The sequence below is a fragment of the Anser brachyrhynchus genome (assembly GCF_964034855.1).
Source record: "Anser brachyrhynchus genome assembly, chromosome: 17".
In the NCBI taxonomy this organism is placed as follows: Eukaryota; Metazoa; Chordata; class Aves; order Anseriformes; family Anatidae; genus Anser; species Anser brachyrhynchus.
Window position 1 is genome coordinate 10,527,264 of NC_137710.1, and position 18,991 is coordinate 10,546,254.

The 18,991-nt window shown below is 36.2% G+C and overlaps 1 protein-coding gene across 2 annotated transcripts in view; it reads right to left on the reverse strand.

Annotated features, from left to right (window-relative positions):
* The window catches only part of SPECC1L (sperm antigen with calponin homology and coiled-coil domains 1 like), a 70,028-nt gene that overhangs the window by 24,975 nt on the left and 26,062 nt on the right, over positions 1 to 18,991 (reverse strand). For both annotated transcript variants that reach the window (XM_080560000.1, XM_080559999.1), the window contains exons 6-12: positions 15,492 to 15,565; positions 14,820 to 14,995; positions 12,846 to 13,009; positions 11,061 to 11,152; positions 5,735 to 5,825; positions 3,729 to 3,812; positions 1,756 to 1,912 (exon numbers count right to left, since the gene is read on the reverse strand). In XM_080560000.1, coding sequence (XP_080416126.1) covers positions 1,756 to 1,912; positions 3,729 to 3,812; positions 5,735 to 5,825; positions 11,061 to 11,152; positions 12,846 to 13,009; positions 14,820 to 14,995; positions 15,492 to 15,565 — 838 coding nt within the window. The remainder of the gene's footprint in view (positions 1 to 1,755; positions 1,913 to 3,728; positions 3,813 to 5,734; positions 5,826 to 11,060; positions 11,153 to 12,845; positions 13,010 to 14,819; positions 14,996 to 15,491; positions 15,566 to 18,991) is intronic.

The following is an 18,991-nucleotide window of genomic DNA, read 5'->3' on the forward strand; positions in this document are numbered from 1 at the left end:
AAGTCCAGCTCAGAGGAGGTCGAAGAAGGTCATCAAAACAAATAATGATGGGACTGCATATTTAATCTACAACGAGGATTATGCAAGACTACGAGAACTTCAGCACAGAGGTTTGGGACTACCTATTAGACCTCAAATTTCAAGCTCCCTTTCTATGCTAAACCTTACTGTTTAGCCATGGAGGAGCTGTACAGCCTGTTCCCAAATTCCAGTAAATGCACATGGTTTATATCAAGTTCTCTCAGTTATGAGAACACAGCTAAAGGAAATAAATTAGCTTAAGTTGTATGAAGACAATGAAAAATAGTTTGACATACAAATCTTATAAGTTAGTGTATTAGGTTAACTTAATTTGAAATCAACACAGCCAATAAAGATTCAACTAGAACAGGAACAGTAAACTTCAAATATTTGTTTTAGTGTACTATAGCAATAACTGTTTATTTTACCATGACTTTCATAAAAAGGTAGGGGAAAACGAGAAACTCTATCACAAAAACACACTCAAGTCCAGCAGCGGCATTGTGAGCAGTATTCCAGAGAGCTCATTCATCGCTACGCACCCACTGCTGCAGTGTACACTGCTCCTCCTGTTATAGGGCTTGGCATTTCAGGCAGTGCTTGGGCAGCATATTATCATGATTACAACTGTACAGTTACATCATGAAACGCCACATATTTTCTACAGTCTTCAGGCTGCCATCAATGAATTTTATGCTACCAGTTCAAAGTTCATATATAGGTCTTTTAGTCTTTTTTATTTCTGCATGTACTTAGTCTACATTTAAGTGCTAACATAGACAATATACGTTGCTGCTGATAAAGTAACCTGTTGATGATAAAGTAACCTGTTGATAAAGTAACAGATCCAAACTCAATTTAATTTCTGCACAGTGAAAAGAGCAACACAGAGACACGTTGCAACTGATTTCAGGAAAACATTTTCAGTATCATCCACAGCTGTAAATAACTTCACAATTTTATAATGCAATTATTACATATTGTAATGTCTCAGAACATTAAGGATTTAATGTTTCTGCTGTACAAAAACTCTCACGAAGATCTGTGTCAAATAGGCCTGAAAAAGTCATTTTACCTTTGTCTGTCAGTTTCCTGATCTAAGAGGCAAGACTATGTACATACTTCACTTGCATAACATAAAGCTTAAATACTTTGAAGTCCTTGTAACTGATAAGATTGATAAATTTAAACCTTTTCCTATCTGCAAAGGTTTATCTTTTTATCATACTAATAAGAGAGGGGTGCCTGGCCATTCTTACTTAGATTCACATTATGATTTCAAGTGTGGTACAAATAACACAGGCCCATTCAGTCCTGGCTATTCAGAAGTGTCTGGAATTAAGACCCAGTCATACAACTTTTTGTCCTCAGCTGTGATTAATAAATTTCAAGTTTATCACATTCTCTCCAAGTGCAAGCCACTCTGAAAGGCTTTTACAATATGCTGTAGCTCACTTCTTGGATTTGGTTTCATGGTATATTAAACTGATGTGATGATATTATTTAGTGACATGATTTAGCTTGGTTTTCTAGTGGAGCATAAAATCGTAGCATTGACCATATAAGCTCTGAAAAGTATACTGAGCTGCAGGAAGCACTTTGTTTCCAAAGATTGTTGTTGCATGGGTGGCAGTAAAATCTGCAGTCTTGGTGCCAACATTATATCCTAGATATATGCAAACAGATAGCTATGAAATTAACACTTTTTGGTTTATAACAGAAAAGGGCTTTTACCTTATTCGACTTCTGGTTGTAGGGGTGACTGATGCTGTAGGGGAAGACGAGAGTGATAGCTGTGGGGAGGTGGTACCCATTGCCATGAGAGATGCTGGAGATGCTCCATCAGGTGCACTGATATCCCGTTTGATTTCTTCACTACTTCTTCGAGACACTATACAGTGAAAAATGTCCATATATTGATCATTTACAAACAATAAAACCTTTTGAACTTATTCCTGCTCTCTGACAAGTGTTAGTTCAGAAACCATGAAAGGAAATCCATATACAGTCCTAGGCTTTGACGTTTTTCTTGGTACTTGCCAGTGAAGAAGTATCAAGTATTTCAAGTGCACTACCAACATTTTGTTTTGACATACAGGCTATATCATAAGATAATTCAATGAACACATCTAATGGTATAATGATATTTCAATACTTCCATTTGGAAGACTTCATGAATGAAAATAAATTTTAACATCAAACCATACACTTTTTCTCTAGTCCATGCAGTTATGTAGCTAAGAAAAAAGTAATTTAGCTAATAGCTGCTTTGTTTCCATTTAATTTTAACCAAGAATTGACATTTATGTGATGCTCTGGACCTGAATTAAATATCAGCAGGCGAATTGAAGATTGACCTGAGACCACCCAACAACACTCCACAGAGAAAAATCTGCCTTTTTTTTTTGTTTGTTTTTAATCACAGGACAAAACGTTTTTGTCAAAAAAAAAAAAAAGCAAGCATTACATTCTGTAGAATGGTCACATTTTCTCTACATGGAAGAGATCCCAGTTAACAGTATGAGGTTTGCCTTTTATATCTACACAGTCGCTATTGTTTGTACGTTTGCAAATCAAATGTGTGACTCTCCACATATTTCAGAGAGTTATTTTCTAATGACTTATGGCAAGTAAATTAGTTTATAAATACCAGACACAAGAAGTTGAGAAAAAATAATTTTGGGTGGATGTTTTCAGCACAAATCAAAATGAACTAAACTGCTTTTTCCCCCTGAAACCATTTATTCAAATACAGGGATTTTAATATACATATATATACGTATGTATGTATATGTGTGTGTATATATATATATATGTGCCTCTCAAAGTGGTTCTGCCTAGTTTAACAGGAAGTACCATTTTCACATTATCCCACTATTTGTGTTACAAATCTTAAAGATTTGTCTCTAGAAACCTTTTAAAACTTATATTTTTCAATTCTTTAAAAAAAAAAAAGGCAAAATGCAGAAACCACCAACAGTAAAAACTGGAAATATTTGTAGGTTCTCCAGTCACCAAATAGACTATTGTAAAATGATTTACTACAAACACTCTTTTGTCCTATAGAATGGGTAGAAGTTTTGCTAGGTAACATGGGAAAATATTTACATGCATTAGGTAAGATACAAATATGCATTTGTTACCTAAAAAGAACAATCCTCCAATTTTCAAGGAGAGACCTTCTCCAGCCATTGAAAATAATTCTTCTCACAAACAAAAATGGAATAGCTCAGCTAGAGAAGGACAATATGTTTCTCTGCCTCCCTCGCTCTCTTTAAAATAAATCCTACATTCAAGCAGTAAAAGGTAACAGCGAGGTAGAATTTCTTGGAACATATAAGTCAGCTCTTACATGCATGATTGACACTCAACCATACAGTATAGTATCCTTGTGCAAATCTCTATTTGCAACAAAAATGACACTAGAAAAGCAATTTAAAAAAAATCTGTTCTGTTCCACTTGATGCAATGAAATTGCATTTCTTTATTTATTAAACCATCAGACTTAACTCTCCTTCCTCATATACTTCAAAAGAAAACTTAAACACTGAAAAGTAAGCTATTCTAAATATCTAAACAATCTTTTGACAAGACCTTGATGGTCTGAAAACAAAAGGTCTCTCCTGAAAAAGTAAAATAGATCTGTAAGTACAGCACTGAAATGAGAGTTCCTAATTTTATTAGTCATCTAGAAAACGTGTTATTACCCGAAATAGATTTGGCACTTTCCATAGCGGGTACTCTTGGCAAAGATGCTGGTCTGCTGGTAGACGACGTTCTCAACAAATGTTCTAGACAAAGAAAACGAAGACAGAACACCATTAACAAAGATTCCAGTTAAATGTAAGACATTTAGGTATGCATCACGAATATTGCCTACCAATGCCAGAGTTTGGTTACTTTAGTGAGAGCAATAGATTTATCTGTACAAAAGAAAAGGCCTAAAATTTGTTCATTACCATTGAAGTTCACTATGAACAGATCATGACCTTCTTAATCCTTTTTCAGTAAGGCCTCTCTTACACTTGTCCTGTTCTATTAAAAATGAATTGTGAAACCCAAAGTCCAAGCAAGGAATCCCCATTTAGCACACCAGAAAAAATGTTTGATATGCCATTCACAGTTTGGAATGGTAAAGCAGATTGGTTTGTCCCCTGTTGTGAACTGTTTGGTGTCATCCTCCCCTCCTTTTTTGGTCTGTTTGGTAGTCTTTTTTTTTTTTTTTTTTAAATAAAAACTTGCTCTCCTGACTTTCCCATGAATTGGGGTCAAAAAGGTGCCTTCACTTTTCCTAAGGAAAGATTGGTTCAGCCTTCTGACAATGAGTAAAATCAAGCTTCAGCAAAACTAATTTTATGTAGCATTTAATCGAAACTAGCTTTTGTTAGTTACTATTTAGAATTAATATTCCTTCAAATAAAACCTTTAAACTTCATGCATAAAGTTTACATACTCATGTTGCTGTAGCTACAATTACAAGCCAGCAATTTGAGTACAAAAATATGAAAAAGGTGAACGAGGATTCAAAATAAAATGTTAAACCCACTTCACTAGTTGAAAACATGACATAAGGAACATACACTGCTTTTATATATATATACACACACACATATATATACATATATATATATATACATACACACACACACACACACACTTGTGAACAGGAATTCTGTCAGACACATTCTCTATTGGAATGCTTTCCTGCTTCTGCATTTAACTAATAGTAATGAAAACAAAGAAACTACATAAAGCGTACCACTGATTTTGTGTTTAAGCTTATGTCTACCCATGAACCCTGTAACAATGAAAGAATCCTAAACTATCTTCTTGGAAAGGCATTTAAATATTCCTAAAAATATCAATGTTTCTAAAATTAAAACTCCAGCTGCATTGAACAAAACCTCAATATGCATTCAACAAAAGCAAGAAGGAAATCTGGCACGAATGAACTATTATGAAATGCTACCAAAAGAAAAAAAGCACCCTTTATAAAACATCAGACTTCAGGAATACCAAACCAAGAGGAAATATTCAGTCTGGAGTCATATGGGTATTATCTTAAGAAACATCTACAAAAAAAAACTAAAACAGGCATAAATCAGAGAGCTACACCCAACACATGATAGCCATTCACTCTCACAGGAAGAGCACATTGTGAACATTTTGAGAGACAAAACAAAGTTCACACAACATGGAAATATTGGAAAACAGATAAATCAGTCAATTCCATTCCATTTTTCACCTGGCTCCTGAAGATTCAATACTTAAGTTTATATTTTTGTTATTCATGTGCAATACAATGAAAACTATCATCCCAGTTTCAGTTTGAAACACACACACACAACCCACAATACATAATGAAGCCCCAGAAGTGTGTATTTTTAAAATCTAGAAAGCAGCAGCATGATATATCCCTAAAATCATCTCATCTTGATTTTGCAAGTGATCTCAGTTTATATACACACACATTAAAAGCAGATTAATGCCCAATTATTAGAATACAATCGTGGTTCTGTCGAAAACTCAAAAAAGCATCTTTTTGATATGTCACCATGTGTGATAAAAAAGTAATAAAAATATTTCTTATTTTGCATTTAGAAGTCAAAATATTTTGCCTAAAAAGCACCTAATATGATAATGATCTGGATATTACATACAATAGAAAAATTACTAGCACTGCTGAGAAGTTTAAATGAACTTGAATGAATACCTTGAACAGGGATTTCAGCGTAGCTCGGTCTTTTGTCTGTCAGTGTAGCAAGGGGTTTTGAAGTGGAGATCGGTCCACTTATGGAATGCCTCTGAAACAGAAAAATCCTTGTGTCAAACAATTTGCTACATATAAACCAAGCAGAACAAAACAAAACGTCTACAAAATACAACTTCTAAATATTCTTTCGGGGGGGGGGGGGGGGGAAGGAGGAGGAAGGAGGAAAGAATAAAACAAAATATCATTTTTCATTTGTCCACACCATTGCTAGAAATTTGTTCCATTTTTTTCATGACATGGTTCACCCTGGGGACTGTTTAATGAAGGCTTTCCCTCTCATTCTGAATGAGAAGTATCATTCCCCTCAGCTTTAACTATTGCTAGGAAAGCTGTACAAACCATCTTCTTAATATTGTCTTTTCAAATTTTACGTAAAATGTTTAGCAATTCATAGCTTCTGGCAGCTTGAAGTGCAAGTGTATGATCACAGATGCATCTTGCACACAATGTAATAACCACTGGATAACGCTGAAACAAGCTTTTTACCATCACACAAATAAAAAGCCACACAAATAAAACCTGCACAATTCAATAATTACCCCTACACTTCCTGAAACTTATATCCAAGTGCTGAAGACTTAAGGAAGACTGTCAGATGGTTTTTGTGCTTTTCCGGTTTGCTTTCTTTTGAAAAAAGAATGATTTCAAAGAGCCTATGGCAAGTTACATTACATTCTTTACTCACACTTTTACATTAGATTCCTATATTTAATCATAATAAGTCCAGTAATGTGTTTATCCTGAAAACTTTCAGCTCTCCATCTGGCCCAAGATTAGATGAGAAGGTTAAATGAGCCTTATCTTCATAAAATAACAAAGCTCATATGTTTCTCATGCCAAATCATGTAGGCAAGACAGACATATCCAAAACTGTGATAAACAGAAGTTCACAGTATATACTTTGCAGCATCCTGTAGCACAGGCAGGATTATAGGACTACTTATTTGTAATTTAGGGCCAAACTAGAATTATGCTTTTGTGCTAGTAATCAAACGGAGAAAACAGCTATCAGCATCTAAGAACCAACTACAAAACACAGCATGAAGAATTTTATTGCTTTATATATCAAAATCCTGAGGTATACTACAGATTATTCCCTTAAACATGTAAATAAAAGCAACAGCAACTGTGAGCCTTGCACAGTGCTCCCTACAACAGCTTACCATAAGGGTTGCTATTTCAAAGTTTCAATACCTTTGTATTTCATTTCACCCTCTTAGGACTTTTATTTATTTTTATTAATAAAGGACTGTATCAAAATGAGAGTCTTTGTTTCCAATAAATAAATAAAGGAAACAAATAAAATAATCAGTGAGGTTAAAAAAAAAAAATTTCATTTTGGCTGGCTCTGGGATTGCCATAACAAAGACAGAGCAATATAGAGCCTCGGCCAGGAAAGGAAGGTACACACAGCGCAGGCATGCTACTGGATCACCGTATAGCTTTATCACTTTCTCAGCTTCCGGGTATCACTTAAAAACAAACATCCTTTACGGATATTGTCAGAAAACGACCGTGGTACTCAACTGATAACTTGCTATATATCAGTCTTGTCTCCTTGTTATAACAAGCTGTTTGTTTTTCTGCTTTTTGCTCCTGTTGACACTGCAGTCTGGGCTTAACTTCGTTGTTGCTAGTTCCTTATTAAATATCTTACTGTTACAACTACCAATAGTAATGTCATGACTCAGGTAATTCGAGGAAAACGATCCAACCAATATATTCACGTATCAAGTTCCACTTGGCAGTATCTTTACCATAGTAGTGCACAAGTGTCTCTTGGGAGAGTAATTTTTCCTGAAATGTTTTACAAGTGTTAAAGACATTTTTGCTTGAGTGATCTGCTGAACTTGCAGATTTGCCACTCGCTTCATTTACAAGACACATCTGATGTGCAATGAAGCAAGTATGGCTGCTACCAATCCCTTGATATATAGCTTTTTTCCTTCAACTACAAACATACTCAAACTCATTCAGTTGCTCAACACCATTTAGCCATTACACCAGTGTTTAGATTCCTCAACACTAAATAAAACAGGATCACAAGTTTAAAGGAATCATATGCTTTTGAGGCTACTCATTGAAATTACTAATGGGAAAGAAATTACTAAAGATGCTTTGCCATCTGCGCTCCTGGTTCCCATTCCTCCTACACTGAGGTCTAGCACAAGGAAATGCTAGAACCTTTAAGGAGTACTTTAGATGGGATGTAATGAAGAAAATTGTTTGGAGTTAAATTAAATGTTTTATGTTGTAGTCTCTGTATGATACAATTAAAGATGTTAAGATTATCAACAGTTACTTTCCCACAGCCATTCTTAGCTTCTGCTAGCTAGCTACTAGTCATTAGATTTTTTCTTTTTCTTTTGTAAGACGAGTAACAGCCCCAGAAGAGGAACAGGCACACAGGTCAGAAAAAAAAGAGAAGAACAAACATCTGACACACTAAATTTGAGGCCGAACCATGACAGGATGAAGTAATCCCTTTAACTCCAAATATTTTGCTTCTGACTCTTAATTGTTGCATCTGCTGTTGGCTATGGAAAGAAACATGACCTTCAAACACTACCCAGGCACCTATTCCTGATGGGTACTTTGCACTTCACTGTGTACTTAAGTACTGCAGTAAGATATTTATGCCAATGTACCTACACACGGCAATTTCAAAACAAACATGGCTTTTTGCATATTAAGTAGTTACTATGTGGAAGTCTGACTCTGAATTGCTTGGAGCCTGAATGTTTGTATGCTCAACGCAAAGCTGGACATCCACTGGTGAGCAGGGAATCCGTAACTACGTCTGCTTCCAAGAATCTTCCAACTATGAAACTGAAAAAGAAAGTACTCAGCAAAGTTGGCAGTTACACCTCCTTGTCCTTACACTCCTTTCTAGGCATCTGTTTTGGACACTCTTAGAGGAATACCAGATGCAAACATTTTCACTAAACATTTGGATGAACCCAGAAGGGTTATTTTATATTCTGAAAAGCAATCTCCTTATACATCTTTTCCCAACTGCTTTGCAATACTACTAAGCTATGGTAAATAACCTCTATGCTCCACTACAGTCTTGGACCCGAAGCCAGAAAGGGGTTTTGCTTGTTTTCAGTTGCAAAAATGTATTTAAGAATGTCTCCCCTTATCCATGCACACGTTACTGCGAAGATAAACAAATCAAGCAAAACCTCTGTAGATTGAGGAAATTCATGTCACAGTCCAATACAAAAATGAAATGATATGCATCAGCGACCACGTATCAATGCATCTGTGCTTGGAGAATCTTCTTGGCAGCCAATCCATCTTATTGCGATATCAAAACTAAGTCAGTTTCTCAGTAGGTGCCCACTTCATATTTCCCATGTGACTGCATTTAAAAGCAGCTGAGATTAATGATAATAAGCATGGTAACACTCATACCAAGATCATCTCTTCCACCTTTACTCAAGATCTTAAACCACAGATGAGTTCTGTAAGATGAGAGCCTCTACATCAACTCATACGGTAACTACTTATAAAAATACTGCTTTTCAATCACAAAAGAGAAAAAAACTGCATAGAAGACATCAGTAGAAAACAAAGCAGTAATATGAAAATGAAGCAAAGGAAAAGATGAAAATTGTTTTTGAACCTGAACCCCTTCTTGATCAGAAAATATTCTTTAAATGAAGTTTACATAACAGAGATCATAAATCCCAGTTGCCTTCAGGATAATTACAAATACTTCCAAGAAAACCACCTATCATCAAAAAAGACAATAGAAGCTGTTTTCATTTACATGCCTTCCCCTTTGTTTTTCAATGTTTCCCAATAATGAGTATCCAGCTATTAATGACTTGGTTCTATAACAGAATTCAGGATTGAAATAATTCTGGCAAACAGTACAACAAAACAAGATCAGTAAATTTGAGCAAGTTTGCAGTATTTTAAGACATTCTGATTCATGGTTAATTTTCAGGTAAATAAAGTTAAATAAGCCTTAGGCTTGGTCAAGAAGTCCTCTGTCTGCCAAAGCTGCAGTCTAGCTTTTTAGAACATGAGATTAAGTGTGCTTCTTCCTACAAAAGCACAGAAATAAACAGAAATATAGAGACAGATCAATAGAAACAATGCATGTCAGAGAATGTCACATTTAAATAATTTCAAAAATTGTTGCCAAGAGTTACTGAACCACAGAAAATAGCAGAAGCTCTCAAAAAGTCATTCAAGCAATATCTTGAAGGCAACGGGAGAATTACTGGCATTAAAGGAGTAAAACAGAACTTTTATTTTTTGAGAATCTGGTCCCATCTTTGTCCTTAAGCTTGTTTGCTTTTGCTGGTCTCTCTTCATGCAGAGAGTGAGATCATAAAAACAGCAGTGATCTATAAAGCTGAGCATTACTGATGATGCAGTCTTAAGTGTACCTAGACTCCTGTAGCAGCTGAATAAATGGACAAAGCTTCAAAGGGGACAGCACAAAATACACAGTACAATCGGCAACTGGACAAAACTCTCAGTCTGTACAAAATGAACAAAGATAATCAATTTACAATGATTTCATTCCTCTCTGGGCAGGTCTGATATCAAAAGCCTGTGCAACATGGGATACATTTATACTGATGACTGCTGACAGATTCTGCACAGATCTGCAGTCCGTTGCCTGAAGGGGATTACTGCTGTTTCCATTCCAGGCACAGGAATGACAACTGACAAACAGCAAGTCTAAAACTAAGGAATGTAGATAAAGTTTTCCTCACAGACTTCTCAGTACTACAGGAATAGCAAGGGTTGGGAATATTTAACAAGAATTTCCAAATTATGCCAAATCTTGTATTTACAACTTGGTTCTCCATGATGGACTCCAAAGGAATTCAAGTAGTAGGCGAGTGTTTTGTAACTTTTTCTTCAACTGCAATACTTAAACAGAAGTTATACAAACAGGACATGTTACAAAACATACCTAAGTTATAATAACCTCTTACAAGAAAGTAAGAGTTGAAGGAGATATTTCCATGTGGACCCTAGGTGCAGTGACCAGGAAGGAAGAGACATGGGCTGTATCTGTATCAAAACCAAGGAGTTTTTACATTTCTAATACAGCTAAGTGTCATTTTCTCTAAGGTTTCCTTGGGGAAACACCCTTCTGTTAGACTGAACATTTTAGTAGCCGCCTACTTGAAGAAGCATTTTATCATTATGTCCCCCCAAAGCCAAACAATAGTAGTGGCTGCAGTTTCACATGCTCTTCTTCACAAAGAAGGATCAAACGCAGTCATAAAACACCTACCTGCATAGGGGATACAGCAGCAGCTGGGGGCGTTTTCATGGGACTTGGACTCAGAGGAGTGCGAGGAATTGTGGCAGCAGCAGGGCTTGGAACTAGCAGGAACACAGAAATGAAACCATCGTGAGCACTGCACCATTTTGCAATGAACAAGGAGACTGACTGGCTGCACATAGCGAACACTCTCCTTGTATTTTACATTACTGGTTTTACCAGATCACATCTTTAAAAATTTCAATTAGTAACTGCCTGCAAAATCATTTAGAAGTTTGCCTACATGTTCACTCCTCTGTAATTACATTCATTTTTTGTCTTGAATATATTATCCATGGTAAAAACATATTTAAGTTTACTGCAGGGTGGACACAGCTAAGGTGCAGGATACTATTACCTTGGCAGATGTAAATGATAGCATTGCTAGTTCTCTGATCTCCAGATAATTAAAGAGATCGTAGCAGGCTCCTGGGACAGTAAGACAGGAAAGATATCCACTGTCACCTGCTTCTCCTTTCTCATTTTCAATCCAAGGCCATCGGTACTACATAGTCCATAGCTAATATAGGCCTACTGTTATGTACGAGTCTCCAGAATTTTGAATTAAACAAATACCATGATTAGAAAAGTATGAAAACAGACAAATACTGAGCTGGTTGAGTCAGCCATCTGATTCCTTAACAGCATGATTAGGCATGAGTGCTGAAGCCAACAGATACCAGCTTAAAATAAAAGGTGAAAAAGAAGGTAGAGGGAATTTACTGTTTTACCAAACTCTGGCAAGAGAGAACCTTATTCAAGAACAGATTGGAAAACCTTCTAAGGTAACTCTAGGAAAATTAAAAACTAAATACATATGAAATAAGAAAATACGCAAGGAAATAGAGCCATTTACAGAATCACCAAATAATAGAGATACTTCTATAGCATACTACATTTTGAGGCTTTAAGTGTGTAAAAATTGATTTGCCACACACAATACAGGTACTGTAAATCTCTCTGGTAATATAGGCTACTTCCAGCAAGGTCTTTTTACTTCAGAAGCTCACAGCAACATTATCAGAAGTGAAATTCAAGTCCAAAAGGCTTGGTGAGGAAAATGTTTTAATCCATACAACATCTCACATGCAATCAAACCTAAAACCTGTTTCTCATTTCAGAAGAAATGCTTGGTTTCCTTATTCTACTCATCTATAGAGAAGGACAACAGTACCTTTTTTCCCCACAATCAGACTATTACAGTGAACTCCACTGTCTCAACAGTGAGATCCCTTTCATTTCAGAAAATACTCCTTATATCTTCTAATAGCGATGTTGGTTGGACCTTATTTTTAACTTTCATAAGCACTTTGTCTATGAAAACGTAAGTTATTAAAAGAAACAAACTTGGCTCTAGCTATTCCATAGCTTTTAGAATGCTTACTTTGGCACGTTATGTACACAACTTAATAGGAAGGTTGAAGTCAGCTGTGATTTCAGCTACAATTATGTACTGTGTGTTTATGTATTTCTAATATATGGGAGCACTGAATCAAAGCATCTAGCATACGAAACACTGGCACTGCAGCAGTGAAGATAAAACAGAAAACAAAGAATGATGTTTGCCCTTAACCACAGTGAACAAGCTGTTGTGCAATCAAGTTTAGGTTGATTTGTTTTAGCCATCACTTATAAATCATGATGGTACAATAAAACAACTTACCTTTGAATTAGCTAAGCCATTAGAAATGTCCAAGTCAAAATACCCAAAAAACATAACATAGTATAGACACTACATTGGTTGAAAATAATTACCTTGGGAGGCACTGTCAAATGACTTGATGAGTGTTTTTACAGTAGGAGTTGGCTCTGAGGAGGTGGATGATCTGCGACTCAGGCCCATTCCCTGTCTCAGAGCTGCCAAATCTCTCTCTACGGCATTCATGTAATTGTATACTCGGCCACGTTCCTCTTCCTGCCTGAAATCGATAATGCAGCCTGTTTAAGGCATTTAAAAAACATCTTAACACGCAAAGTGTTACAAAATCAACACAAATTTGAAGTCAAATTAAAATCTATGGTCAAAAAAAATCAGTCATTAACCTAGTTTTCTTTCCACTGTAATTTAGGAATAGATGATCACCCTAAATTACCAATATAAGAGTTCTTACTATTTGTCAGCCAGACAGCTTAAGCACCAGGCAAAAAATCTATCAAATCAATACTCTAAAGCTAAATTTCTGTTCCTCTCAAATACATACACGTGTACATACATACAGATGCATGCATGGAAAAACTGAGGCTTAAAGATTTCACCACATGAAAATAATCAGCTCAGAGGGGAGATTTTTTTTTCCTGCCTGCATAAAGAGAAAACAATTTAAATCAAGAGTAAGGAGATGAGAATAATGTATTTCTGGCATTAATCTCTAGGCAGCATCCAAATCTGTTTTGAAGCAAAACTTTAGAATTTTAGAACAGAATACTTACTGTGGTTATGGTATTCATTGTCACTCACAAGACAAAAAATAGGTTTGAAGCAACCTATTTTCTATAGCCTGAAGTAATTAAACATTGCCTGATTTTTGCTTCAGATCTTGTAACACAATTTCTCACCACCTTCCCTCCAATACAGTAATTATACCATTTTCAATTCCTATGTCAATTGCCTCCTTGTTCTTTGCCTACAGTGATTCAAACATCAAATGTTCTGTGTATGTAGACAAGTAAGGAATGTACTGACTAGAGTCAGCAAGCCAATTGTACCTTCAAAAGTGCAACTGTAACCTCAAAGGTTCATTTTTGAGGAGTAATTGAATAATTACAGTTCTTGCCAAAATGTATTAATATTCACCCTTCTCACTTTGGTGATCCTACTTCAGATAAGAAGGCTTGCAACCATCACTCATCCATTCAGATAATTTTCTACTTTCAGTGTAACCAGTCTGCTCTTCCTATCCCTATCATGTTTTTCCTACACTTTTCTCCTAGCCTACATAGGAAGTAGGATTGGAGGTAAGTATAATGTATCCTATAAATAGCTCAAACAACAAAAAAAAACGTTTAACACATACACATTTTGCAAACATCATTACTGTACTTGTAAGCTATTCAATCTTTAGAGACAATGCAGTCAGGATTACAATGGTGCTGCCCAAGATGTTGCTATTCTATGGAGTTATTGAGGACTAACACTCCTGAAAGACATAGGATTCAGTTTTTAACTAACTGTATGACCTAATTCAAGCTGTAATACATCATAATTTGAAACGTTTTATTTAAAAAGTTAATTTTTATACAAAACACCTCTAATTATTCCCAGAAACAATTATCCATGGAAAGAAAGCATTACAAGATGAATGCAGAGAAAGGTTTCTTCTCAGGTAAAGATACAGTTGTATTTTCAATTGCACCAAAAGCCCCGGCTACTAAAAGGAAGTATTAATGATGGTACAGAAAAGCTGACTCTGCTTGTTTTTCATGCTGAGGAAAATTAAATCAGGTCTAGATGTTAACTGGGAAAAATCCTCCATCACAACCTGATTTTACAGAAGTGCCAAACTAAATATTCTTAAAGAAATAGTATACAAAATAAAGAAACAAATATTTTTCTTCTAAGCTTACCTATTTTGACCCCCTGAAAGCCTGTATAAAGCAGCCTGTTGAAATACACATCTTTACAGTGACAGAATTCACAAACGTCCAGAGCCTCAGTAACAGTTAATATATTGGATTTCCAAAACTGTATCCCCTACAAAACAGACAATATCCCTGTTGTCTTATGCTTACTTGCGTGACTTTATTTCCTCCAACTCTTTAGTGAGCTTCTCATTTTTTTCCTGAGCTTCATGTAATCGACGCTTTAGGTCCCCTATCTCTTCCTGGGCCTCAGACTTGATATCATTTGCTATAACCACTGCAGTCTGGAGATCGGCTTGGAACTGACGCCATTCTGCCGACTCCTCCTAGAAGCAAATAAAACTTTACAATGAAAGCAGCAGCAAGAATTGTCAAATTAAAGTTATCCATATTATTCATACTTTCCCTCTGCTGTTACAGGAAACAATTTAGAGGATTTATAAAGGCACTCATCTCTGGTATTATGCATAACCTAACTTACAAGTTTCATTGATCAAGTTTTGCTGGAAACTACTTCAAAGGTCATGAATTTCTTTTCTAGAAACAGAGATAATGTTCCTTTATCTTCTCATGCATAGTTTAATGCATATTTGTTTTCTTCACTACGAACATTTTCTCCCAAGCCCAACACCATATTTCTATTTTTTTCAGAATTAGTCTTTAGTCTCTGTAGGTTAGTAAATGTATTCCCCTATGATGCCTTTCTCCTCAGAATTAATTGTATTGGTATTACATCCAACCATACCACTTTTTCACAATTTCACATGCAGGTCTTATGACATTTCAAGTTTTTACTTATTGAGTTTTTAGGTTTTAACCTACCCGGAGTCTCCTGTGAAGATTCTTTATCTCTCTTTCCATGTCATGCTTTTGGTCCTGAAGTTTTTTAACTGTATCTGAAAAAAAAGTAAAATTCCCCGTAAGATCTTATTTAAGGATCTATTTACTTAAGAAACAGTAACTGAAACAATCTGTAAATGTTTTTAAAAACTTACAGAATGCATTTTTTATAACCATAGCCATCTGGAGAAAAATCATACGACCAGAAATAATTTGACAGAAGTAGTCAGTAAGTATATACTGCTCTATGACTGGTAGGGAACAGCATAGATCGATTCTTATACAAATACCAGTCTCTTCTCTGTGCGTCAGAACATTAAAATGACAATGCATTAACAAACAGCAAACAAAAACAGTATATACAAGGTAGGTAGATTAACACGGAAGGATCCTAAAACCATGGATATCCAGGGGTTTTTCCTCTTCAACCACAAGCTGCAGATACATTAAGCCTTTTGATTTACAATTTACTCCTCCGCCACAAAGCAGCTGACATAACACCCACTGCTATGCCTTCAACGGGGATAAAATCCTTACATTCTTGTCTATCAAGCTATTGTATGAAGTTGAAACAAGCTATATTTACAGCAAAGGGACAAACAGTCAATGAGATCATGTTATGAAAGAGATGGTCCCTTAAATCTGTCAGCAGCGATACAAAAGGGAATGCAGCTTGATCAGCACCAACCCCTAATGCGGCGTCTGACAGACTGGCAACTGCAATTATTACTCATTTGTTACTTGATTCAATACACAAGAACAGCGTGATTGATTACTCCATTCTTATAACTAAGCAACTAATGAAGAAGAACACAGCATAAATTTCTAATTAGCACGTCACTCCACTGATCCTTGGATTCTAGGGCATTTCATCTCCACAGCATTGTTCAGTTATTTCCAAACGGTAAAAACGATGGGCCAACTGATTAACTGGGGGTTTTAGTTCAGGTTCAAGATCTGCTTAGAACCAAGTTTTTTGACCTTGTATTAGCAATGATCTTTTCACAGTAAGACTGAAGTGTGCCCAACATATACAGACCAGTTGACACATGTTGGGTGTGTGTCTGATTTTCCAAGATGAATCACTTTCCAGTATTTGTACTTGGCTGTCAGGCCTCAGGAAAAGCACCAAATCCAGGGTTTATTCAAAGTCATTGTTCTGCCAATACCCATCAATACCAATATCTTCCCAAGTAAGCCTGTAACTTCAGTACTCCTTGTCTTCTGTCAAAGAGCTTTTCCTAACAATAAAGATGAAGCTGCTGCAGACTAACTGGAAGACAGTAAGCATTTCCAATTGTTCAAATCAAAGGCAACAAACTGATGTACGCTGATATGTACATTCAAGAGCCTCAACTACATTCACAAGAACATTTTAACTTTCGAGTGATGGAATTCCTTCTCATTTCTTCATTAGAAGAACTTCTTGAACTTTGCCTCAATGGTCCCAACTTCAGAGGCTTTAAATGCCACAGTTGATTTCTTTACAAGAATGATACAAAGCTCAGCTGGCCTGATAACATGATAACCTCTCGGGCTTGCAAAAGCTGAAACACTACAGTTAGACATATGTCTTTACGTATCTCCTTCTTACAAGACTGCCCATTTTAAGATGCATCCAACTGATCTTCAAGTTCTGAAGACAAGCCCAAGAGCAGGCCAACCAAACCACATGCTACCATAATATTCAAGCGGAGCTTTCCAATTTTTAGCTTCTCTCTTTATATACAACTTGGCTGAGCTAAAGTCAGCATTTAGATGCCAGCTTTAGGTCAAACTTACAGAAGTTGCTCCCCCTCCCCAGCATTTTTTCCTTTAAATACATGTTAAAAAAAACACACACTGCAAATTACATAATTTTCAACAGTGGTAGCAAGTCAACATAACCTAAAGAGCTTCCAGTAGCACTTTGAAATGAAATCTAGAGCATGAACATTTTCTCTTTTACAGATAGTTCACAGACAATGTTTTTAAAAATAAAATCTGTACTACTAACAAGAAGCTGCAGCTCGCCTAAAAATAACTACGAACCAGAAACTATAACTGCATTCAGAGTTAAAGCTTATATAATACCATTGTTTTGAGCTTTTGTGAGATATGAAACGCACCATTAAGTTTTAGTATATTTATGCTTTGAAGTAAAACACAATGGTCCGAATATTCTGCAGTTACTATAAACAATACAGAGCATTTGACAGCAGTTGTTAGAAAAAGTCATTCCCCCACCCCAAATCTATCAGAGATTAAAAAAAAATACGACTGGACAGAACTACCAATTAGCAACTGCAAGAATTTGAAACCTAGTGAGAAATTACGACTGAGATAGGTGATTTCACCCTGTCCAGTCTGAACTCCGTTCTTAGCACTGTGCCACCAGTCACAGCCTGAGAACTCCATCAGTCAGAGCAGGCAGAGAGGCAGCAGCCTCTGCACACCTGCTTTATGGTATCCGTCCTTTGTGCATCTTCACGGCCTCCCTAATATGCACAGCCCCATAACACCTGTATGCACTGCAGTTTTCAGTATGGTGGGACAGGTACTTCCCTTCTACCATTATCCAGTGTCCTCCTTTTAAGGAGACAAGAAAGAGGACTGAGATAAAAGGAGAAGTAACTATTGTCTGGAGGTAAGTAAAGAACAAGAGAGCCATTGTGATAAATGAATAGGATAATCAAAGATAGCAAATACACAAATCAGCAAGCTGCTTATGTTTTACTGCAGGATTCAATTATGTCTGCATTTTAAATCACAGTTTGACAAGTCCTTGCTTTTTAAAAGGTAGCAAAATAACTTACATGAAATGCAGACTACAAGTGTTAAAAACCACAAACTAGGGCTGGAGGCAGGAGGAAGAAATAGGATGCCATCCTAATTTTATAAGGATGCCATAGATAAAGTATCGCTGCATACTGTACCTCTTACTAGTTACAGTTAGCAGCTAGAATCCCTCACTACAAGGTGAAAATTAGTATGAACATTCAATTGTTTAATTTCAATAGTCTTTGTAAAAAGAAAGAAGAAAAAAGAAAAGTTACAATATGCAGATATGTTTCTTCATTTTTTTTTTTTTAAACTTTTACAATATGGAGCAGTTTCACAAAATGACATTACAGTCCCTGATAGGCAATGCCAAATCAATTCATCCTGACACAGACAGATCCACAGAGGCATTTTCAAAGTTTTTGTACTAGCTACTTCGTTTTGCTTTGTACTAGGAGCACAGAAAAGGCTATCCCAGTATTAGGACATCTATATAGAGTTTTATCAGCCTAGCAGTTACTAGGAACTGCAGCTTCCTTACAAAGCAAGAGGCACCAGTCACAAGCATACAGAGGCTCAGGCAATTTGTTTATCCGCTGGGCTTTTGAGCTCACCCCTGTCAGCCAGGAGGTCTATACAGCAAGACAAATGAACATCTGAAGTGTCCAAAGTTAGCCAAAAAAACAATTAAAAACCAACACTCGATTGACCTTTCCAACGTT